General features: G+C 51.7%; 1 protein-coding gene across 1 annotated transcript; it reads right to left on the bottom strand.

The window, feature by feature from the left end:
- Window positions 1–1,955: 1,955 nt before the first annotated feature.
- Window positions 1,956–23,867, bottom strand: LOC311216122 (olfactory receptor 14C36-like; the record flags this gene model as incomplete). Its single annotated transcript, XM_084297667.1, has 2 exons — window positions 1,956–2,099; window positions 22,974–23,867. 2 exons carry the CDS (start codon window positions 23,865–23,867, stop codon window positions 1,956–1,958), a joined length of 1,038 nt encoding a protein of 345 aa, XP_084153793.1.
- Window positions 23,868–24,574: the final 707 nt, after the last annotated feature.

Below are 24,574 nucleotides of genomic sequence, written 5' to 3'. Positions count from 1 at the left end.
TTTGTTTCACAATCATGACATTGCCCTTCTTCTTCTGCTTCATTTGGTTGTTTTGCTCAGGTGAGCAGCTGAGCTCCACCACAACTGCTATCTGACTCCCCAATCCCCTTCCTCAATGGTAAACAGGAAGAAAATATGAATAAAAGGGCTCAAGGGTTGAGGTAAGGACCAGGAGATTAGTTTACAGTTATCATCAAGGGAAAAACAGACTCAGCATAGGGAAATTAGTTAAATTTACTGCCTATTACTAGCAAGCTATAGGATTGAGAATCAAAGAAAACAAAATAAAAACAACTTCCCCCTATCCACCTTCTTCCACCTCCTTCCCTCGAGCATTGCAGGGGAATGGCCACTAGTGGTTGCGGTCAGTCTGTAGCACTTCGTCTCCGATGTTCCTTCACAATCACTCTCTGCCTCTGCTCCATGTGGGGTCCCTCCAACAGGATGCCGTCCTTCCCAAACTGAGCCCATGGGGGCTGCCCACAGGCAGCAGCTCTTCAGGAACTGCTCCCACATGTCTCCGTACCACAGGGTCCATCCCCCAGAAGCAAACTGCTCCAGCACGGGTACCCCACAGGCGGCAGCTTCCCTCAGACCCCCTGCTCCATGTGGGCTCCTTTCCACGGGCTGCAGCTTGGGTCCAGGGCTTGCTCCTGCGGGGGTTCTCCATGGGCCGCAGCCTCCTCCAGGCCACATCCACCTGCTCCACGAGAGGCCTCTCCACAGGCCACAGCAGAACTGCTGCTGCGTGCCTGGAGCACCTCCTGCCCTCCTGCTGCACTGACCTTGGTGTCTGAAAGGCTGTTTCTTACTCCTCGCTCTCCTAGCTGCTGTTGAGCAGCATTTTTTGTTTGTTTGTTTGTTTTCCCCTTTCTTAAATCTGCCCTCACAAAGGCTCAAACAACATCGTTTATTGGCTTGGCTCTCAAGAGCAGGTCCCCTTGGAGCTGGCTGAAACCAGCCCTTATCTCACATGGGGCATCTGGATTCTTCTCAAAGAAGCCACCCCTGCAGCCACCCAGGTAACATTGCCACGTAAACCCACTATACCCATCCCCGGAGGTGTTTGAGACCAGGTTAGAAGAGGCTCAGGGCAACCTGATCTAGTGGGTGGCATCCCTGCCCATGGCAGGGAGTCAGAACTAGAGGATTTTTAAGGTCACTTCCAACCCCAGCCACTCAATGTTTCCATGACATCCCTGCCTGTTCTTTCTAACTCAAAGCTGTGGTTGCCTGGGTTTTTGCCAAAGCCTGGGAGATCCCTGCAAACTCTTCTAGCTTCTTTTAAGTCCTGTTAATAATCCTCAGTCACCTAGGATGTCCTGGACCCAAACCTGCTTCTGTCTTTGCCAGAAGACAGAATTCCTCTGTCCCTCTATCCCAGAACTGAACTCCACATCCTCTTTCCCCTGCTCCCCTCACATCAAACCTCAAGGTCCTCACCTTCAGCAAGGCCATGCTATGCTCTTTCAGGCCTTCTTAATGCCCAGAACACACTTACTGCTCTGCACTCACCACTCTGTCTGGAGGTCCCACATGTCTTACACTCCTTCCCCTCTCCCCCTGCAGTAGTGGCACCTCACCACAGGAGATTCTATCATCTTCAAGCTCACAGGTGTTTCCAGATGGATGTAGCCCAGCCTTTGAAACACAATGCCACTGCCAGCAGTGGTCTTTATCCCCATAACTGCATCTGTGCCCAGCACGTCAAACCCCTTCAAAGACAAAACGGGGCAAAACCCCTTCAAAAACAATCAATGCCACTCCAGCCTCTGTGAAAAGCCCTGCAGTCACTCCAACCCCTCTGACAGACCCTGCAGCCACTACAGCATCTGCAAAATGCCCTGCAGCAACTCCAGCTCTTTTTCTGGGCCCTGTGTCTGAGCCAGAAAACCAAGCTCTGTCTGTATCACTTGCTCCTCTATGCAAGAAAAACTAATGGATGTGAAAGTCAGTTAGTCAGAAGACGAGGCAGGCTTCAGAAAAGCTGGGCCATCATATGAGTAGGAGGACGAAGAGGAAGAAGTCATAAGAGCATCAGTAATCACACGATCCCTATCCCTCTGCGGCTCTGGTGCTGGGAGAAACAGCGCCCCTCTCTGGAATTAGAGGGCAGGAAAGGAGATATGGTGGGTACACACTATGTGCCACCCTGTGGTTTTACCTGTGTGACCATGGAGAGCACATGAGAAAGTGGGATGGAAAATCTAGAGGCACGGGTATGTGAGTGGCAAGGAAAAACAATCACTAAAAGGGGTTCTTAGAGAACTGCTGCTCCAATTTCCAGCGGGCTGTCCTGCAGACACAGTACTGAATACTATGAGCAGGACTAGAGGGGCTGTGCCTCCAGCCAGGGGGAGGAAGGGGACAGTCGGGTTTGTTGGACTGTGTGGATTCGATGGCCTTGCACATCAGACCCACAGAAGTATCAGGAGCTAGTGGGCACCACTGCACAGTGAACCCTAATGCCATCAAGCTAAGAAGGTCGAACCCATTTGTATGTCTGCAGCGACAGGGGGATCCCAACACTGAACTCTACTGGAGGCTGAAGTGTCTAAGTGGGAAGGAGTGGCAAAAGCACCCCATTGGCACTGGCCCAGAGACTCTGTGCATCCTTGGAAGAGACTGCTTCAGGAGAGGATAGATATTTCAGGGACCCAAAAGGGTATCGGTGGGCTTTTGGCATAGCTGCCTTGGAGACAGAGGACATTATGCTGTTGTGGGGTTGATGAGGGCTGAAGGACAGCTGGTGCCAATCCATACCACAGCCGTGCACCTGAGTCAGTATAGCAGCAACCGAGTGCACTAACAGAGGCCTATCGTGGCCTGAATGAAGTCACACAATGCTGAGTGCTGCCATGCCAGCAGCATGATTCAGACTGCCCTGGAAGAGGAGGAAGCTCCTGAGCACCTGCACTACATCGATGGCATTACTGGGTGGGGTGACACAGCAGAGGGAGTATTAGAGAAAGGGAAGAAAATACACCAAATTCCTCTGAGAGCTGATTTTGCACTAAAAGAAATTAAGGTCAAGGGATGTGCACAAGAGATCCCGATGCCGGCTGGCCAGGGTCAGTGGGGCCAATGCTCAGGGATAGGTTGAGCATCGGTGAGGGGCTTCTCAGCAATTGCATGGTGCATCACTTGCCTTGTACATATTATTATTAATATTATTATAGTTATTGTTATTATTAATATTTTATCTTCATTTTCTGTCTTTTAAAATATTAAATCATTCATTATTGTCTGCGCCCTTGTGCTTGGTGACACACATCCAGTTTTCCTACACATCAGTGTCACCTTCACATTGCCTTTGTCTCCTTGTCCTCACTGCCTCCAGGGTTCTGCTCTAACGAGCTCCAAGGGAGGCTGTGTCAGTGCTGGCCCTCAGGGGGACACTGCAGGAAACTTGCCTCTGACTTGGACTTCTGGAGAGCTGTCTTCAATTGTCTCTGAGTGCCTGAGGCTCGTGGGCTCATCAGCAAAGCCCCCAGAGGGGTGATTGCAGTGCCTTGGGCTGGTGCTGTGCTGCTGAGCTGGGCCGGGCTCGTGGGACAAAGAAAACACATTTCAGAAAGTCCCACGAAGCACAGAGACAGCTGTGCCCAGGAGCAGCTCCTCTGCACAGCGCAGCAGGGCTGGGGGCTCTGACTGCAGCTGGCATGGGGAGAGCAGAGAAGGAGAGAGGGCTTGGAGGCAGTTGGCAGTGGGAGGATGCTGAGAGCTGCCTGCAGGAGAAACCTGCACAGCCCTTGACAAGGTAAGTGCCTGGCTGCAGGGCCATGCAGCTGCAGGTCCTGGAAGGGTCTCCTGCTGGGTCTTGTTTCTGGGAGGGCAGTGGGCAATGCAGTAGGCTTTGGGAGCCCTGCTGGGTTGCCCTGCGAGGTGAGGAAGTCTGGCAGAAGCTCCTTGGAGTGCCCTAAAGCAGGTTCCCCTGGACAGCAATGAGCAGAGTGGCCAAGTGTCCTCCAGACTCTGCAATGCTGCAGCTGGGATATGGGACACTCCAGCTTTCAGATATCCAGCTCTGTCTGTGGGGCATCCTCCTGGGCTGCAGGCTGCTCTCCAGCAGGATGCAGCTCTCTTGTGGCATCTTTGTGTTATCCACGTGCCCCAAGGAGAAGACACCTCCTTGCTAAGGCCATGTCCATGCTTCTGGGTGGCTGTCTGTGGGCAGCTGCAATGAGGTGCAATAAGGGCAATGACCTCTACACCTCTTGCTAGGAGGGAAGAGCTGAGAACTTGCTCACAACAGACAGACAAGGTGAGATTCCTGTCCAGCTGCACTTGGACTGCAGCTTCTTTGCTCTCAGCTTTCTTCAGTTCCATCTCAGGGAAACACCTAAGTGTTGTGGTCCTGCAGCTTACAGAGGGCTGACACAGGGCATCTGAGAAAGAGAGTGTTCAGCAGTGGCATCTGAATCCCTGTTCTGCATTGGGATGCATTGTTTGAAACAGCACTGTAAATTCCAGTGACCTGATCAGTGGACTGAACGAGAGTTTACCCCATATTCCTGCTTCCCCATGCTGAACAGCAGCATGGACTCCTCTGCAAGCTCAAGCAAGAGCTGTGGAAAGGTTATCCTGCAAAGAGAGGTTCAGGCAGAGGAGTGCTCCAACACTTGCAATAGGTTTTCCTCAGAGAAGCCTCCTCTAACTTTGTTCTGTCTTTTTTCTTCAACAGACAACTGTGTCCAATGCCAGCAAATGCCCAACATCAGCTCAGTGAGCGAGTTCCTCCTGCTGCCATTCGCAGACACGCACGAGCTGCAGCTCCTGCACTTTGCGCTCTTCCTGGGCATCTACCTGGCTGCCCTCCTGGGCAACGGCCTCATCCTCAGCACCGTAGCCTACGACCACCGCCTCCACACCCCCATGTACTTCTTCCTCCTCAACCTCGCCCTCCTTGACCTGGGCTGCATCTCCACCACTCTGCCCAAAGCCATGGCCAATACCCTCTGGAACACCAGGGCCATCTCCTATCAAGGATGTGCTGCTCAGGTCTTTTTGTTTGTCTTCTTGATTGCATCAGAATTTTATCTTCTCACCGTCATGGCCTATGACCGCTACATTGCCATCTGCAAGCCCCTGCAGTACGGGAGCCTCGTGGGCAGCAGAGCTTGTGCCCAGATGGCAGCAGCTGCCTGGGGCAGTGGCTTTCTCAATGCTGTCCTGCACACGGCCACTACATTTTCCCTGCCCCTCTGCCAAGGCAATGCTGTGGACCAGTTCTTCTGTGAAATCCCCCACATCCTCAAGCTCTCCTGCTCAGATGTCTACCTCAGGGAAGCTGGTCTTCTGGTCTTTAGCGCATTTTTAGCATTTGGTTGTTTTGTTTTCATTGTGCTGTCCTATGTGCAGATCCTCAGGGCAGTGCTGAGGATGCCCTCTGAGCAGGGCCGGCACAAAGCCTTTTCCACGTGCCTCCCTCACCTTGCCGTGGTCTCCCTGATGGTCAGCACTGGCATTTTTGCCTACCTGAAGCCCAACTCAATCTCTTCCCCATCCCTGGATCTACTGGTGTCACTTCTGTACTCAGTGGTACCTCCAGCAGTGAACCCTCTCATTTACAGCATGAGGAACCAGGAGCTCAAGGATGCAGTGAAGAAACTGTTTTTGTATGTGCTTATTAAACATCAATATTGTTAATATTATTGTGATTTTTATCATATTATTTTTATCCTTAGTATTATTATCATATTATAAACATTAATAATAATACTGTCAGGATTACTATTGTATTTGAGAAACGAACATGACAGATTTTCATATCATTTTTCTTTTCTTTTTATTATTTTCATGACTTCTGATATTGGTTGAATTTATTTAGTAATTTTTTACTTTGAGTACAACTTCTAATCAACCTATTGAACTAGGCATCCTCTGTAGGTATAGACAATAAAGCATAAATTCACTGGTCTCAGCTGCCATCTCTTCCCATGTACTCTGGAGCTGGGGGAGCAGCCCCAGCACACAGGAGGGGTTCACGGCCAAAAGCCCAGCTGCTACATGGAGGAGCAGCCCCAGTGGCCCTTGGGGCTGCCCCTCCCTGCCCACTGGGCTCTGCCTCTCTGCTGCCTTGGGGTCGGGGCTGATGCTTCCCTGGGGCCATGGCCATGGCCAGCAGCAGGACGTGGCCTTTTCCCTGCTACTCTCTTTTGGCTTCCATGTTGTTCTCTTATGCTCTTGTACATGGGTTAGCCGTCAGATCCCATGTGCCCTGGTGACTGTCTTGATGTCCCTACAGTGGCATTTCTGCCACATCTCTGTATGCCTCTTTTAAAGCTGGTGTCAGAAATACACCCAAGGAGCTCCTCCCTGGACAGGGTTCTTGTTTTTTTGGATTTTAGGATGGATCAGTCCCATAGTAATAGCTGAAGGACAAAGGGCTGGACTGGGATCTGACTTCTTGGTAGCACATGGCCCAGCAAACAGTAATAAGTGGCATGGCCTTGGCATGTCCTGCAGTTACTGGGTCTGATGGCAAACAGCATCCTGGAGAGGAATGTGGAGCTGCTCTGTGCCTGGGCCAGGCCTCTTGTGCTGGCCTGGGGAGCGGGGCTGGCACTGCAGGGCACAGGCACTGTGTGCTGGGGATCTTCCAGGCAAGAGAGCAGGGCTCCCGCAGCTGCACCATAGCCAGCCTCCTCGTTTCTCACCTCAACCAGAAACTGCACATGCGTGAGCTGCCTGCTTCCTAGAGGGAACAGAAGGAAACACATCTAGAGAAAGAAGTTAAAGGACATAGAAACTCACAGAGAGATAGACACATAAGGAAGGGAAAGGAAAAGAAAAAATAAAGAAAAGGGAATTGCAACCCCAAATATGAGGAATATTTAGTAACTCATCGGTTCCCACAAGCAGATTGCTGTGCTGCCTGTCTCTGAGAAACTGCTACCTTGTCTTGGAAAGATGACCCCAGTATTTACTGCCAAGCACCATGTTATGTCTGAGGTGGACTGAGCAGAGATCAAGTGCTCAATCTGCTGTGAGCAGGCAGAGGAGAGCTCTGCAGCCCCAGGGCACACAGCAGCCCCAGCAAAGGAGCCTAGCGAGTGATTCCTTGCAGCCCTGGGGCAATGGCAGTGACCCCATGAGCTGGGTCTGCCTCCCAGCCTGCCCAGCACGGCCCTACAGAGTGCCCCCGTGCCCCAGGCACAGCCCCCTCGCTCTGCAGAGCAGCACCTCTGGTTGTCATGTCAAAATCAAAAGATTTCAGCTTTTGCCTAAAGTCATCCTCCACGGCTGCTTTCAGTTTTCTACACAGAGGCAGCCAGTGCCTCCAAGATCCCTGGGGGAAAATGAAGCATGCATGAGGGCCTGGAAAAAATTAGCCTGAATCCATTCTGGAACCAAAACTTAACATCAGGAAGCTCACTTCTGTGGTTGTGCAGAGCTGCTGGGCACATGGTGCAGGGTGTTCCTAGACATGTTTCTGTCCTCTTCCATTTTGCCTTACGTGCCACTTCTGTCTTAGGAATGGAGTAGCCAACAGAGGTGAGACAGATACTCTGAGATCATGAGAGCCATCAGAAAGCTAATCCCAACAAGATTACTGCTATGGGGAGGTCAGCTGAACCCTGGCTAAGAGTGATGTGGGATTTAGGGGAGGGAAGAGGAGCTAGGGCAGCAGAAATTCATGATTTGGAAGATGAAAAAATGTTCAGGTAATGTTCATGCTGTTCTAACACTGACTTCAAAAATTCATGTGAGGTCCTTCCAAGGTCTCAACCTGTAAAATCAATCCCTAACCCTAAATGCTACTCCACACCCTGACAGGAATCCACTACTCTAATGCCAGACCTCACAGTATCCCTTGAAGCCAAAACTCAGCCCATAGCCTCTTTCCTTTACCATTACTCTTTTGTTTACCTTGATCCCTGCCCTTAATCCTAGCATTGAAATGCTCTGTTTAACCCTAGACAACTTCTTTACAGACCTAAACAAAACCCTAAACCACAACGCTTCCCCATACCCTAAGCACAGACAGCACACCTTAAACAGAAGACCAAACACTTGCACTAAATTTGCCTTAATCTCTAACTCAGAAAGGTGAGCCCTAGTCCCTAACACCATACATGAACATCTAACACCTAAAGCCCCTCTTCCTGTGCATTAACCTCCCCACCTTCAAGCCCTCTAACTTTAGGTGCTTGGCCCCTTGAGGCAGGGCAGGAACCATGAGGTTGCCGTGCGGTCTCATGGCATTCAAAGCCAAGTGAGGATTGACATCTGGCAGTGGCCCTGCTAGGCCAGCAGAAGGCACCTGCTTGGCATGCTGACTGGGGGATCCCCTCTGCCTCCAGAGCCAGGACGACCCAGGCAGAAAGAAGGCGCCAACATGGGTTGTCCTGTCCCTTCTGCTTGAGTCCATGACTGCACAGCAGCAGGCACAAGGCTTGGCTGTGTCTAGCCAAGAAGCTGCAAGGCCAGCAGCAGGCCCCTGGCTTGGAAGCTGCTGCTGAGGTGACTTGTGTCTGCTTGACTGACTGGATGCAAGAAGGCTGACGGGTTGGGATGCCTACTTCAGGAGTGGTTTCCACCCTGACGGAGCTTTCTTTGGCAGTAGGAAAGAGCAGCAGAAAAAAACTTCCATGAAGCGTGCCCTGGAGCTTTGGTACTGGCCATGAGGAGGAAGAAATGTCCAGGGGAAAAAGCTGGTCTTGCTGCTGGAGACTGAGGCAAAGAAGGCATTAAGTACCTCAGCCTTCACCTCCTTTCTTGTCACCAGCTTTCCCCCCACGTCCAATAAAGGATGATGATTCTCCTTAATCCTCCTTTATTTGGAGTTAATATATAAATAGTTTTTGTTTCTTTGACATAAATATACAGATGGAGCTCCAGCTGGGCTTTGTCCCTTCTAATTTTCACCTGCACAGCCCCGTAACATTCAGGACACAGCTCCAGACAAACTGACAGCTTGCATGATGAGGAAGCACAGAAGAGGTAGAACCTGGCAACCTTCCACATCCTGTGCTTCTGTGACACTGTGCTGCAATTGCATTCAACTGGTTACTCCTGTGTTATCCAAACTTTCCTGCAACTCCTGCTGCTGTTGTCTTGTCAGAGACAGCACAATCACAGAAAGGTTGAACCATCTGTGTACAGACATTAACACCTGACAGAATGAAACATCAGTGCGGTGCATACAAGCAGTGGTGCCTGCTCAGCAGGAACCAGGCCAGCTTCCTACAGAGCTGCCTTATGAGGAGCATGGCCACCAAGAAGATCTGAGTTATCATACTCAGATCAGACCCGGTGTGACACCACACGGACAAGTGCCTACAACTAGCTGGTAAAGAGGTGAAGGTCTGGGAGTCCCTAGGACAGCCTGGTGTAGAGAAGAGCAAGGGTTCTACCAAGGCTGAAAGTCCCAACACTGAGGCCTGACTGAAACTCACTGCCACTGAGGCCTGTGAAGAGACATCTTGATAATGAGCACAAGGTCCTCATTGTCTCTGTGCATGCACCCATGGACCAGGCAGGGGTCGTGCCATTCTCCTGCACTTGGCAATGCACATCCCCATCTCCTACTGCCCCACAAAGAACCCTGAGCAAGGTGTGACTGCTAAGGATCTCCCTTCCAAGGGGCTGGAGGTCAAGGCCTGACCCTTGTGCTTGGTGACACACATCCAACTTGTCCACACATCGGTGTCACCTTCACATTGCCTTTGTCTCCATGTCCTCACTGCCTCATGTGTTCTGCTCTAATGAGCTCCAAGGGAGGCTGTGTCAGTGCTGGCCCTCGGGGGGGGGCAGGAAACTTGCCTCTGACCTGGACTTCTGGAGAGCTGTCTTCAATTGTCTCTGAGTGCCTGAGGCTCGTGGGCTCATCAGCAAAGCCCCCAGAGGGGTGATTGCAGTGCCTTGGGCTGGTGCTGTGCTGCTGAGCTGGGCCAGGCCCGTGGGAAAGAGAGAGCTCGTGGCAAGAGGGCCGTGGTGCAGAGAGACAGCTGTGCCCAGGAGCAGCTCCTCTGCACAGCGCAGCAGGGCTGGGGGCTCTGACCACAACACAGAGAGAGGAGACAGAGAGGAGAGAGGCACACAAAGAGGAGAGAAGGAGAGAGGGCTTGGAGGCAGTTGGCAGTGGGAGGATGCTGAGAGCTGCCTGCTGGAGAAATGTGCACAGCCCTTGACAAGGTATGGGTCTGGCTGAAGGGCCATGCAGCTGCAGGTCCTGGAAGGGTCTCCTGATGGGTTTTGTTTCTGGGAGGGCAGTGGGCAATGCAGTAGCCTTTGAGAGTCCTGCTGGGTTGCCCTGCGAGGGGAGGAAGCCTGGCTGAAGCCCCTTGGAGTGCCCTAAGGCAGGTGCCCCCGGTCAGCCCAGAACACCCTGCCCTTGCTGGCCATGCCGGGCTCTCTGTCAGCTGCCCCGTAGCTCCTGCAGCCATGGAGGTGCCCCTTGGCAGGGCCCTGTTGGTGGCCGGGTGCAGTAGGACAGCGCTGAGCACAGCCGAGTGGGATGGGGTCTGTGAGCACGGGCAGGGGGAAAGAAGAGGAGGGCACAGAGAAGCAGCTCCTGGCAGGGACAGCTGCAGGCAGCAGAGAGAGGGGCAGGCGGCCAGAAAGAGTTGTTGGCATAAACGCAGTGGCAGGGGGGATTTGGGCACCTCACGGCCATGCCCTGCAGTGCAGACACCTTCCCCTGGAGCAGCCCCTCCCTGGCCTCCTCTCCCCCTGCAGCCCATGGGCTGAGGGACAGGCATGGCCAGCAGTACAGGCAGAGCCCGTACGAGAAGCTCTCAAATTCTGTCTTGATTTCGTCCTCCTCGATTAGCAGTCATCTACATTTTTTCTCAGGGAAACACCTGAGAGCAATTGTTTTGCAGCTCAGAGGGGTGACAATTGACTGCTGAGAACTGGTCTGATCAACAGAGCTGCTCTGCTCAGTCTTCACCAAGGGACCCTTTGCCTCCTGGCACCCACAGGGTTTCTCTGGAAGTGCACAGGAAATGTCAGGGAGCTCAACCATCCAATACCTCTGCCAAGTGTTACTGGGATAATAGGAACAAAACAAAGGAAACAAAATCCCTGCAGCTCTGCCTCTGTATTAAGATGATTTTTTTGCAACAACACTGCAGATCTCATGGATCTGAACAGTGGACGGAATGTAATTTTCTGCCGTGTTTCTGCCTCCCTCCAGCTGCACAGCAGGAAGAACTCCTGTGGAGCCACAGCAGCCCCTGTTCCCAGTGCCCCTCTCAGCCAGCACCAGCCACGGCTCAAGCAAGACAGATGCAGAAAGGTTCTCCTGCAAAGAGACAGGCTTTGTTTGGGGGTGCTCTATGACATACAATAGGTTTTCCTCAGAGAAATTTGTTTTAACATTTTTCCGCAATTTCCTCTTTAACAGAAAACGGTTTTCAATGTCAGAAAATGCCCAACATCAGCTCTATCACAGATTTTCTTCTCCTGGCATTCGCAGACACGCACGAGCTGCAGCTCCTGCACTTCGCGCTCTTCCTGGGCATCTACCTGGCTGCCCTCCTGGGCAACGGCCTCATCCTCAGCGCCGTAGCCTGCAACCACCGCCTCCACACCCCCATGTACTTCTTCCTCCTCAACCTCACCCTCCTCGACCTGGGCTGCATCTCCACCACTCTGCCCAAAGCCATGGCCAATTCCTTCTGGGACACCAGGGCCATCTCCTATCAAGGCTGTGCTGCACAGGTCTTCTTTTTTGTCTTATTGTTTGGAGCAGAATATTCCCTTCTCACCGTCATGGCCTATGACCGCTACGTTGCCATCTGCAAGCCCCTGCACTACGGGAGCCTCCTGGGCAGCAGAGCTTGTGCCCAGATGGCAGCAGCTGCCTGGGGCAGTGGCTTTCTCAATGCTGTCCTTCACACAGCCACTACATTTTCCCTGCCCCTCTGCCAAGGCAATGCTGTGGACCAGTTCTTCTGTGAAATCCCCCACATCCTCAAGCTCTCCTGCTCAGACTACTACCTCAGGGAAGTCGGGGTACTTCTCTTTAGTTTTTCTTTAACATTTGGTTGTTTTGTTTTCATTGTGTTGTCCTATGTGCAGATCTTCAGGGTGGTGCTGAGGATGCCCTCTTCTCAGGGCCGGCACAAAGCCTTTTCCATGTGCCTCCCTCACCTGGCCGTGGTCTCCCTCTTTGTCAGTACTGCCATATTTGTCTACTTGAAGCCCTTCTCCATCTCTTCGCCATCCTTGGACCTGGTGGTGTCATTATTGTACTCAGTGTTGCCTCCAGCACTGAACCCCCTCATCTACAGCATGAGGAACCAGCAGCTCAAGGATGCCTTGTGGAAACTCTTTGGATACATGTTCCTTCGTCAGTAATATTGAAGCCCCCAATCCAGCCAGGACTCACTGTTTTTCTAAAAAATTGTTAGAATATTCTTTTGCTATACTTCTTTTGTAATATATTATACTGTATTATTAGATTTTCATTTTATAATGGTATCTTTATTTTCAAATCTTTTAATTATTTTTATTTTTTTTTTTCACAAAAATATCTCATGTACCTGTAGAACCATGCCTGCCTTCTAGATAAAGACAATTGAGAAGCTGTTAGAACCTGATTGGTCTCAGCTGCCATCTCTCTTGCCATCTCCTCAGGAGCTGGGGGAGCAGCCCCAGCACGCAGGAGGGGCTCAGGGCCAAGAGCCCAGCTGCCACATGCAGGAGCAGCCCTGGTGGTTCTTGGGGCTGCCCCTCACTGCCCGCTGGGCTCTGCCTCTCTGCTGCCTTCGGGTCAGGGCTGCTGCTTCCCTGGAGCCATGGCCATGGCCAGCAGCAGGACGTGGCCTTTTCCCTGCTGCTCTCTTTTGGCTTCCACATTGTGCTTCTTTTTTTGTTTTTCTGGGTAAGCCCTGATATCTCATGTACCTTGGTGACAGTCCTGTTGTCTCTACAGTGGCATCCCTGTCCCTGCAGGCAGCAGCAGGCACTGTGCAGCCCTGGGTCACAGCTGCCTCCCGGCTAGCACCACAGCAACAAATGGGGTTCTATTTGGGACTTTGTGGAGTGAAGGACATAGACTTAAAGTCCAAGGGCAGTCTGTGAGGGACCAAGGGCCTGACCAAGAGCTTTATGGCAGCACCTGACAACAACTGGTCTTGGACTCATCTGCATGTCACTGCCCCCCTGCAGTGGGGCTCATGGCCACTGTCAGCCTGGAGAGGAATCTGGAGCTGCCAGGAGATGTCAGGGGATCTGCAGGGAGAACATGCAACGCTGAGTTGGTAGGGATTAGAATCCCATAAAATTAATGGCCATCCAAAGAAGAGTTTCGTAAAGAAAAAAGGGAATATGAGGAGTCCATGGGGTAAGGACAGCTCTGCCATGCCAGGAGTGGTGCTGAAGAGCCAGCGGACAGAGACCTCTAAGAGTGTAGAATAATTGAGGATAACCTTCTTGAGGCCTCATGGACCAGGTCTGGTGCAGCACTCGCCTGCCCTTTGTGCCCTTAGAGACACTCCATGGCCCTGCCCAGCACTGTCCTGTGCTGCTGAGCCATCAGGGCACATGGAAAGGGGCTCAGCAGCAGAGATCCCCATGGACATAGGTCTCCAGCCCACCCTGAGCAGCATGGGCAGGGAGGGAGACCCCCGGGGATCCCAGGGCACCACAGCCCCTGGCTCTCACAGCAGCACCGCCAGCTTGGGGCTCTGTGGGGAGCACAGGGCAGGAAGCAGCAATGGCTGACCTGGCCAGCACGGACACACTGCCCTGGGCAAGGCTCTCTGGGAGCAGGGATGGCCCTGGGGAAGAGCAGGGCAGCATTGCTGGGCCTGTATAAAAGCAGAAATGAGAAGGAGAAAGCTCTTTGTGCAGGCCCCTGCTCGGGGCAGGCTGCTCTGTGGCTGGGCCAGGCCTCTTGTGCTGGCCTGGGGACTGGGGCTGGCCCTGCGGGGCACAGGCACTGTGTGCTGGGGATCTCCCAGGCAGGAGATCAGGGCTCCTGCAGCTTCACAGACCTCCATTTCCTGGCACCATAGCCAGACTCCTCCTTGCTCACCCCAAGCAGACACTACACATGTATGAGCTGCCTGCTTCCTCCTCCTCTAGAGGGAGAGGAGGAAATACATCTAGAGGGAGAAGGGGAAAACAAAACAAAACAAAACAAAACAAAACCATAAAAACTCAGAGAGACAGACACATAAGTAAGGGAAAGGAAAAGAAAAATGAAAGAAAAAGATATTCCAACCCCAAACATGAGGAATATTTAGTAACTTTTCAATTCCCACAAGCAGACCACTGTACTGCCAGTCTCTGAGAAACTGTAACCTTAACTTGGAAAGATGGCCCCAATATTTACCGCTGAGCACCATGTTGTGCCTGAGGTGGACTGACCAGAGCTCAAGTGCTCAGTCTGGTGTGAGCAGGCAGAGGAGAGCTCTGCAGCCCCAGGGCACACAGCAGCCCCAGCAAAGGAGCCTGGCGAGTGATTCCTTGCAGCCGTCCAGGGATGGTGACTCCACCACTTCCCCGGGCAGCCCATTCCAATGCCTAACAACCCTTTCGGAAGAGAAGTTCTTCCTAAGATCCAAACTAAACCTCCGCTGGCACAACTTTAGCCCATTCCCACCTCATCCAGTCATTGGGCACGTGGGAGAAGAGACCAACACCCACCTTGCTACAGCCTCCTTTGAGGTTGCTGTAGAGAGCAAAAAGGTCGCCCCTGAGCCTCCTTTTCTCCAGGCTGAACAAGCCCAGCTCCCTCAGCTGCTCCTCGTAGGACTTGTTCTCCAGACCCCTCACCAGCTTCGTCGCCCTTCTCTGGACTTGCTCAAGCACCTCGATGTCCTTCTTGTAGAGATGTCTTTCGATGTCTTTCCTGTATTGAGGGGCCCAAAACTGAACACAGTACTTGAGGTGTGGCCACACCAGAGCTGAGTACAGGGGGACAATCACTTCCCTAGCCCTGCTGGCCACACTGCTTCTTATACAAGCCAGGATGCTGTTGGCCTTCTTGGCCACCTGGGCACACTGCTGGCTCATATTCAGCCGACTATCAACCAATACTCCCAGGCCCTTCTCTGCCAGGCAGCTTTCCAACCACTCACCTCCCAGCCTATAGCACTGCATGTATACCACAAGTTCCTCAGCTATTCTTTAAAAACACATACTCCAGCCCTAGATTATCTTATCCCTCTCCTCCATCCTGGGTTACAATTTTGTATGGCCTTACAGATAAGGTGTTAGTGACTAAGGTAGCATCAGACATAAAAAGTTTCTAGTCTTCCATCTAATTAAACATAGCAACGTATTTCAAATTTGGTTTTATTATTCTAAAAGGGAGAGAACCAAATGTCCTTCTGAACTGATATCACCAGGGCCTGCAGGGATGTCAGGAAGGGCCCAGGGCCTGCCTCTGCTCTGTGGTGCACAGGGAGAGGGTGAAGACACAAAGCATGGGGCAAAGCCAGAGCTCCTTGTCCTTCTGAGCAGGAAAAGCTTTGTCCTCCAGATCAGGGCTCTTCCCCAGCAAGGTGGCCACGAGCCCAGCCTGTCCTCCTCCTGCCACGCTGCGTGCGCTGGCTGCAGCAGAGGGGACCCCCAGCCAGCCCCTGCATGGGGCTCTGCCACCCGCCTGGTCCTGGCCCTCTCCAGTGCCCTCCTTGCTGCTCTCTGATGCACGCCAGCACCTCCCCGTGCAGCCGGCCATCACATCTGCTGAGGGCCAGAGCGGCTGCTGCAGGGGCAGGGAGCTCAGTATCGCCCTTACAGCCCCCTGTCCTTGGGCTCGGCCCCGGCCTTGGCTCTGCTGGCAGGAGCGCTCTTGGCATGCTCTTCCTGGCCTCCCCTCGCCTGCGCACAGCTGCTGCCCACTCCGGCTGCTGCCACAAACGTGTCCTCACCAGCAGCACCACCCCTTGGGCTGCCTCTCCTGGCCTCCCCATCCCACTGCCTTGACTCCTTGTCTCTGCTGGGCCCCACCTTCCCCACCCAAATACCTTCCTTCACTGTCATCTCCCTTCCCCTGCCCCGTGGATTGACAGAGTCATGGGAGATATGACCTTTAGGTGTTGAGGTGCTTGTCTAATCCAGTTTGGTGATGGAATAGAAAGACAGTTCCTTCACCAGTGATGTACATTCTTCTTCATGTTAGGCCACGATTCCATCTCCTTCACAATTCTTAGAGTGTTTGCTTTATCTCAGAGACGAACTGCATTAGGTCTCCTTGATTAGTCTGAGGCACAACACAATGCTTTTTGCTTTCTCAGACTCCAGCACAATACCTGTGAGTTTACCTTACTGTGTGCATTGACCTGACGGGGCATTTCACATTTTTTGCTTTCATAGCCCTGACGGAAGGAGATGATTCCCAAACTGGGATATGCAGATGGGTTCTGGCTCAGCCGTTTGAGGTGCCTTGCTCTTGAGTATTTCAGCCTGAGTTTTACCACAACACCTGCAGCCAAATGCGTCTCTTGGCTGTCATTGCCCTGCCCCTGTACTGTGGGCTGACTGTGCTGTGGTGGGACATGTTTCCAGTGGTTCGTCTACCAGACACCGTAATGAATAGTATGAGCAGGACTAGAGGGGGCTTGCTTCCAGCCAGGGGGAGTCGGGGAAGAAAGGGACCATCGGGTTTACTGGACTGGGTATAGTTAATGGCCTGGTGCATCAGACCCACAAATGTATCAGGCACTACTGCACAGCGGTGCACAGAGTACCCTAATGCCATCAAGCTAGAAAGAGGTAGAACCCACCTGTATTTCTGGAGTGACAGGGGGATCCCAAGAAATAACAGTACTGGAGGCTGAAGTGAATCTAACTGGGAAGGAATGGCAAAAGCACCCGATTGGGACTGGCCCAGAGGCTATGTGCATCCTCGGCATAGACTGCTTCAGGAGAGGGTACTTCAAAGTTCCAAGAGGGCACCACAGGTGAGGCTTTGGCAGAGGTGCCTTGGAGACAAAGGACATGAAACAGTTGTCTACCTTGCTTGGCCTTCCACAGAATCCTTCTGTTGGGGGTTTGCTGAGGTTTGAAGAACAGCAGGTGCCAATGGCTACCATGGTGGCGCACCTGAGGCAGCGTCACGCTAACCGAGACTCCCTGATTGCCATCCATGAGCTGGGTCATTGACTGGAGAGCCAAGGTGTAGATGTGGAGCTTTGTAGCATGGTTTAGTGATGGCCTTGTCAGCACTAAGGTAAAGTTGCCTGACCTGGGTGACACGTCCCAGAGTAGTGTCAGGCACAATGCAATTCTTTTTACCTTCTGCATCTACAGCACAGGAAGTAGGACTTTGCCCTACTCTATTGACTGGACAGCTCTTTTCACTTTATTCAGGTTTCCATGTCTGGAAGGGGACAATTTCCCCAATGAGGCCAAGCTCATGGGTACAGCTACAGCCAATAATGATATATTTTCTATATTTTTCACCCTGAGTTTTCCACAGATGACCCAAGATAGTCCATGGATGTCCAGGTGTCTATTGAGAGTCAGGCTGAACTTCTCAGGATCCAATGGTCATTTAAATCTTTATTTTATTTTATTTTATTTTATTTTATTTTATTTTATTTTATTTTATTTTATTTTATTTTATTTTATTTATTTTAAGTTTATTATTTATTTTCTGAAGGCACCCCTGACTTATCTTATAAGGGTTTCATGTGCTGGGCTGGGCTGAACTTACAGGGACAAAGACCACTGCCGGCAGTGGAGGTGTCAGACCAGCACACTCTGCTCTTCCTCTCGATGAAGGTCTCCAAAGAAGTCACCCTGAATGAATAGCAATAGGAGAATGATTCTCAAAACTGAAATGCAGCAAAATTCAGCCTTTGAAATAAAAAAATCTTTTTATTGGTTGCTCTTTGAAATCTTCTTCCTTAGCTATATCTTGCAAGCTCTGCAATTAGCTGCACAAGGCATTGAAGACAACTATGGAAGAGATGTTAGGAGTTTCTGCATTTTAATGAGTTCCATGGTGTATTTTGGTGCTGAGTCTATGAAGCTCAGGTACTGAGAGGAGAATGATGCAACTGCTAGAGAAAGTAAAGTCAGAAGGACAAGTTGAAGTGACTTGGAGTATTAATGGGCCCCACTGAGGGCTGTTACTAACAAAGCCTCCCCAGGGCCTTGTTGGGGCAGATAATTGGAGGCCATGATTGCAGACAGGCAAAGCACTGTGCTGAGAAAAGTCTTGGTTGGTTTTGGTGATGCAGAAGGGCCAAGACTTGGCCCCAGCCACTGGAACAGGAGATCCTGCACCCCCACATCTGGCTCAAGGCTCTTGCTGGGGTCTGTGGGATGTGGTGGGCAGGGTGATGCCAAGCGAAGAACAGTGGTATGTCACCTCTGAGGTGCTGCACAGGGTTGCAAACAATCAATGAGGTCTCATTGCAAGGAGTATAACATCTCTCCTCATAAGCTGTAGCCAAGGAGACAAATATCTCAAGGTTCTTAGCACCTTCCCCTTTTACCAGCACTCTCTGCCTTCTCCTCTGCAGGCTTTCCAATGCTGTCCCACACTTTGCCCTATTTCCTTGAAGTCTGCAGACAAACATCTCTGTTCAACGCTTTGCTCTCATCGCTTCCTTTAACCCATGTCTCGTCAATCCTCACCAGCTGTTCCTTGAAACAGAAAGCCATGGTCTGATCAGAGGGTGATCTGTGGGACAACAGCATGACCCTTTGAGGGACATTTCTTCCTCCTCGTGGCCAGTTCCAACCTTCCAGGGCACACTTTGTGGCAAGTTTTTCTCTCCTGCTCTTTCCTACTACTAAAGAAAGCTCTATCAGGGTGGAAACCACTCCTGAAGTAGGCATCCCAACAAAGCAGGCTCCTTGCGGCCTCTCAGCCATGCAGACACAAGTCACCTCAGCAGCAGCTTCCAAGCCAGGGGCCTGCTGCTGGCCTTGCAGCTTCTTGGCTAGACACAGCCAAGCCTTGTGCCTGCTGCTGTGCAGTCAGGGACTCAAGCAGAAGGGACAGGACAACCCATGTTGGGGCCTACTTTCTGTCTGGGTCATCCTGGGTCTGGAGGCAGAGGGGATCCCCCAGTCAGCATGCCAAGCAGGTGCCTTCTGCTGGCCTAGCAGGGCCACTGCCAGATGTCAGCCCAAAAGTGCAGATCCCAGGTCTATGTCAAGGGTGACCTGCCACCTCCAGACACAAGTGACCTCACAGTCCCTTTCTGTGACATGCTCCTGCTGCTGCCCTATCAAGTGCAGAGACAGAAGTGACCTCACAGTCCGTGCCACAGTCACATTCCTCGTGCTGGGGCAGGAGATGCTGAGGCAGAGCTGAGCTTCTCAGAGCATTCCCATCTATCTCCTCCTTGTGGCCCACAAGCTGGTCAGATCCATGGGCCCTCACATTCAGCTTTGAATGCCATGTGACTGCAGAACAACCTCATGGTTCCTATCCTGCCCCATGGGCCTAGCACCTAAAGTGCTTGGGATAAGTGCCAAGCACCTTAAGTGTTTAAGAGTAGGGTCAGGAAAAGGGTTGGATGTGAAGAAGTTAATGCAAAGGAACCGTGACTTTGGGTGTTAGGCTTTCATGTATGAGATTAGGGACTAGGGCTCACCTTCCTCTGACAGAGATGAATCAAATGCGTAGTGGAAGGGTTTGGTGTTCGTCTTGTGGTGTCAGGGCTGTGGTTAGGGTATGTACAAGTTCTCTGGTTTAGGATTTTGTTTAGGTCTGCAAAAAATCTAGGGCTAAATAGAGTGTGTTAATCATAGCATTAAGGGCAGGGATCAGGGTGAAGAAGAGAGTAAGGGTGATGTAATGGGGCTGTGGAGTAGTTTTGGTTTCAAAGGATCTTGTGGTCAAATATTAGAGCAGTGGATTCCTGTCAGGGTGTGGAGTAGCATTTAGCTCTATGGACTAACGTTACAGGTTAAAATAGGGCAAGGGCCTCACATGACTGCTTTAAGTCTGCTTTATGGTAGGATCAACATTACCTGAACATTCTTACCTCTGCAAAATCATTAGCTTCTGCTGTCCACGCTCCTTTGCCCTCCCACAAATCTCACATCTCTGTTGGCCAGGTTTCTCTTGACTTCCCCATATCAGTCATCTTCTTAGGGGAAGTTTGGAGAACCAGCATGGAGAAGGAGAGAAACGTCTGTAGGAGCACCCTGCACAATGTGCCCAGCAGTTCTGCAACACCACAGAAGCAGATCTGAAGGATGAGTTTAGGCAAAAGCTCATACCTCTGACATGACAACACCTATTCAAGACCTATTCCTCTATGGGGCCTAACAGGTACTTAGAAAGAGGGGATCTCACAAACTGCAGAGCAGGTGCATCTGCTGGCCCGTCATGGAGACCAGCAGATATGAGCCTAAAGACACAGATCCCAGCCAGAAGTCAAGGGTTGAGCTGTCGGCTACTTCAGAAAGAAGTCAACTCACAGCCACTTAACAGACATTAGCTTCCTACTGGGCTGACAGCTTCTGATGCACCTCTGCCATCATAACACCAGACCTACAAAACACCCCCTTTTTGGGCCAGGGCCTGCCCAGGTAGAAGTGAGCTGGTTTTCATCCTTCAAGCCTGCTGGGCTCCCAGCCTCTCTGACACTCAGAAGCCAGTCCTGTGCCAGTCCTGTGAGGTGCTAGGGCAGGAGGGACCTTGCAGGCAATGTTCCAGCCCCATGCCTGTTGGTGGTCTCTCAGCTCCTTGGGCACAGTGAAGAACTTGTTTGTATCCAGAAGCCATGAGCCTGAAGCTGGCCTAGAAGACACTCAGGGGAAGCACCCGCCCAGCACCAACCCTAGCCCCAGCCCCAGCCCCAGCTGGTGGTGCTCCTCTGCAAAGCGAGGGGGCTGTGGTGCCCGGGGCACAGGGGCACTCTGCAGGGCTGTGCTGGGCAGGCTGGGAGGCAGACCCAGCTCAGGGGGTCACTGCCATTGCCCCAGGGCTGCAAGGAATCACTCGCCAGGCTCCTTTGATGGGGCTTTTGTGTGCTGTGGGGCTGCAGAGTTCTCCCCTGCCTGCTCACACCAGATTGAGCACTTGAGCTCTGCTCAGTCCACCTCGGACAGGCTCATGCTCTGCAGGCTACATTCATTTCTGGCCCCTGGGCTCACAAATCCCCATCAATGAGCCTTGCGAGAGATCTGTTGCAGCCCTGGGGCAATGGCAGTGACATTTCCTTGTTTCTCACATCCTTCACCCAAGCCTTTCTCCTGACCCTCCCCACTGCCCAGCACTGCCTCTCAGGTGGCACTCGGTGACCCTTCAGAAGGGCCTTTGGGCTTCCTCAATTGTCCTGGTGCTTATTAGCACCTTCCTGGCTCCTTCCCAAGCTTAGAGGGAGCCTTCTTGTCCATCAGGGGCACTGCACTGGTTCTGGCTTGGACAAAGTTACTGTCTGCAGACCACCCCCTGTGGTGCTGTGTTTCTGATACGTGACCAGAGCAGTGTTGGTCACCCATGGCTGTAGTCTCTGTCCCTGAGCAGTGCTGGCACAGCGTCAAGGCCTTCTCTGCTTCTCACTCTACCCCAGGAGTTAGTTGGCTGCAGGTGGGCAAGAGGCTGGGAGGGGAACCTGCTGTGACAGCTGGCCCAGCCTGAGCAGTCTGAGCTGCCCATGCACTCCTCAGATTCACCTTGTTTGTTACCTGAAACGACCTTGCACAGTCATTTTATGAGGTTCTAATCACTACCCACTGAGCACCTTGTCCCTGGAGATCCTCTGACATCTCCTGGAAGCTCTCCAGGCTGGCTTCGGCCATCAGCCCCACTGCAGGGGGTGCAGTCTCATGCTGATGAGTCCAACACCAGTTGTCATCTGCTTGGGCAAGTGCCCCCATAAAGGGAGCTCTTAGTGCTGCCCTTGTTTCCCCACAAACCACCCTGGGACTTTCATCCTGAGTCCTGCATTCCATGAAGATCCCCAGAAAACAGAAGAGCAGGGAGCAACCTCTTAGCTCTATTCCCAATAGCACATTTGAAAGAGGTGTCCAGACTTCTGGGTTTGCCCTGAGCAAGACCCTTTTATTACTGTGGTGCTAGCAGGGAGGCAGATGTGAGCCAGGGCTACACAGTGCCTGCTGCTGCCTGCAGCCACAGGGATGTCACTGCAGAGACAACAGGACTGTCACCAAGGTACACGAGATCTGATGGCTTATCCAAATAAAAGAGCACAGGATAAAAATGTGGAGACCAAACGAGAGCAGCAGTGAAAAGGCCACGTCCTGCTGCTGGCCAAGGGCATGGCTCCAGGGAAGCAGCAGCCCCGACCCGAAGGCAGCAGAGAGGCAGAGCCCAGCGGGCAGTGAGGGACAGCTCCGAGGGCCACTGGGGCTGCTCCTGCATGTGGCAGCTGGGCTCTTGGCCCTGAGTCCCTCCTGCATGCTGGGGCTGCTCCCCCAGCTCCAGAGGAAATGGGAAGAGATGGCAGCTCAGACCAATGAATTTCTTCTGGATTCTTTATTGTTTTTATCAACACAGGAAGCCTGGTTCTATAGGTAAATCTTTAACAAGTAGGAGGATAAGATTAATATTATTTATATCTGAAAAAAAAGATAGTGAAAATAAAAACACAGACAAATAAAACGAAAAAAAAAAAAAGTACCTAAAAGTTTTCTGAAAAACAGGTATATCTATTTTATAAGCTTATTGTTATAGGCAAAGAAGCTGAAGAATATGTATTCAAGCAGTGTCCTCACTGCATCCCTTAGTTCCATGTTCCCCATGTTTTAGATGAGTAGGTTCACTTCTGGAGGCACTGACGATGGGAAGAGACTGCAGCAGAGACTAATGAAATTGTCCCAGTTTCTTTATTGTCTTTATTTAAACAAGAATATCGATTGTAAAGGTATTTGAAATTATCGACTTCATAATAATAATAATAAAATAATAATTAGGAGGCTTAGAATAACATTAAATCAAAGCCACAAATTATAGGAAATAATAATAAAGAAAATTACTTTCAAGAATTTGCACTAAGACTGTTTGTTTGCAGAAATCCTGTTAGTATTTTATGCACATTATTAATGCTGAAGAAAGACGTATAAAATAGTTTCCTCACTGCATCCTTGAGCTCCTGGTTCCTCATGCTGTAAATGAGGGGATTCACTGCTGGAGGCAACAGTGAGTACAGAACAGCCACCACCAGGTCCAGGGATGGGGAAGAGATGGAGGGGGGCTTCAGGTAGGCAAATATGGCAGTGCTAAGAAACAGGGAGACCACGGCCAGGTGAGGGAGGCACGTGGAAAAGGCTTTGTGCCGAGCCTGCTCAGAGGGCATCCTCAGCACTGCCCTGAAGATCTGCATGTAGGAGAAAACAATGAAAACAAAACAACCACAGCCTAAAGAAACACTAAACACAAGTGCCCCAACTTCCCTGAGGTAGTAGTCTGAGCAGGAAAGCTTGAGGATCTGGGGGATTTCACAGAAGAACTGGTCCACAGCATTGCCGTGGCAGAGGGGCAGGGAAAATGTAGTGGCCGTGTGCAGGATACTATACAGAAAGCCACTGCCCCAGGCAGCTGCTGCCATCTGGGCACAAGCTCTGCTGCCCACGAGGCTCCCGTAGTGCAGGGGCTTGCAGATGGCAACGTAGCGATCGTAGGCCATGACGGTGAGAAGGGAATACTCTGAACCAAACAAGAAGAATAAAAAGAAGACCTGAGCAGCACAGCCTTGATAGGAGATGGTCCTGGTGTCCCAGAGGGCATTGGCCATGGCTTTGGGCAGAGTGGTGGAGATGCAGCCCACGTCGAGGAGGGCGAGGTTGAGGAGGAAGAAGTACATGGGGGTGTGGAGGTGGTGGTCACAGGCTACAGTGGTGATAATGAGGCCGTTGCCCAGGAGGGCAGCCAGGTAGATGCCCAGGAAGAGCGCGAAGTGCAGGAGCTGCAGCTCACGCGTGACTGCGAATGCCAGCAGGAGGAACTCGCTCACAGAGCTGATGTTGTGCATTTGCTGTCCATACACATGCTTTCCTGGTAAAGAGCAAAATGCAGAAGAATGTTAAAACAGAGTTCTCTGAGGAAAACCTATTGTGTCACTTAAAGCACCCCGTAATCTGAGTCTCTGTCTTTGCACGAAAATCTTTTGGCATCTCTCCTGCTTGAGCTGTGGCTGCTGCTGGCTGAGAGTGGCACTGGGAGCAGGGGCTGCTGTAGACTGCAGAGGAGTCCTCTCTGCTATACAGCAGGAAGGAATCAGGAACATGGGGGAAGCTCAAGTTCAGTTCACTGGTCAGTTCAATAAGCTTTTCAGTGTTATTTCAAACAACTCCTCTGAATTCAGAGTTACACAGGCCACTGCCCACAAGTCGTGTTCTAATCTGCCCTCTGTTTCCTGTCTTTGAGCTGCAGGACCATCCAGCTCATGAGTTTCCCTGAGAAGCAACTGGAGACAACTGAGAGCAGAGAAGCCCCAGTCCAAGTGCAGCTGGACAGAAACCTCACCTGAGGTGAAGTTCTCACACAGACAGAGCTTGGAAGCGTCCCTGTCTGAGCTCTACCTTCTCTTCTACCCCCACCTGCCCCACAGCCCATGGGCTGCAGGGGGAGAGGAGGCCAGGGAGGGGCTGCTCCAGGGGAAGGCGTCTGCACTGCAGGGCATGGCCATGAGGTGCCCGAATCCCCCCTGCCACGGCGTTTCTGCCAACAGCTCCTTCT

Source organism: Netta rufina (genome assembly GCF_964035555.1).
Source record: "Netta rufina genome assembly, chromosome: 18".
Lineage (NCBI taxonomy): Eukaryota > Metazoa > Chordata > Aves > Anseriformes > Anatidae > Netta > Netta rufina.
The sequence above is the reverse complement of the archived record's forward strand: the minus strand, read 5'-3'. Positions and strand labels throughout refer to the sequence as shown.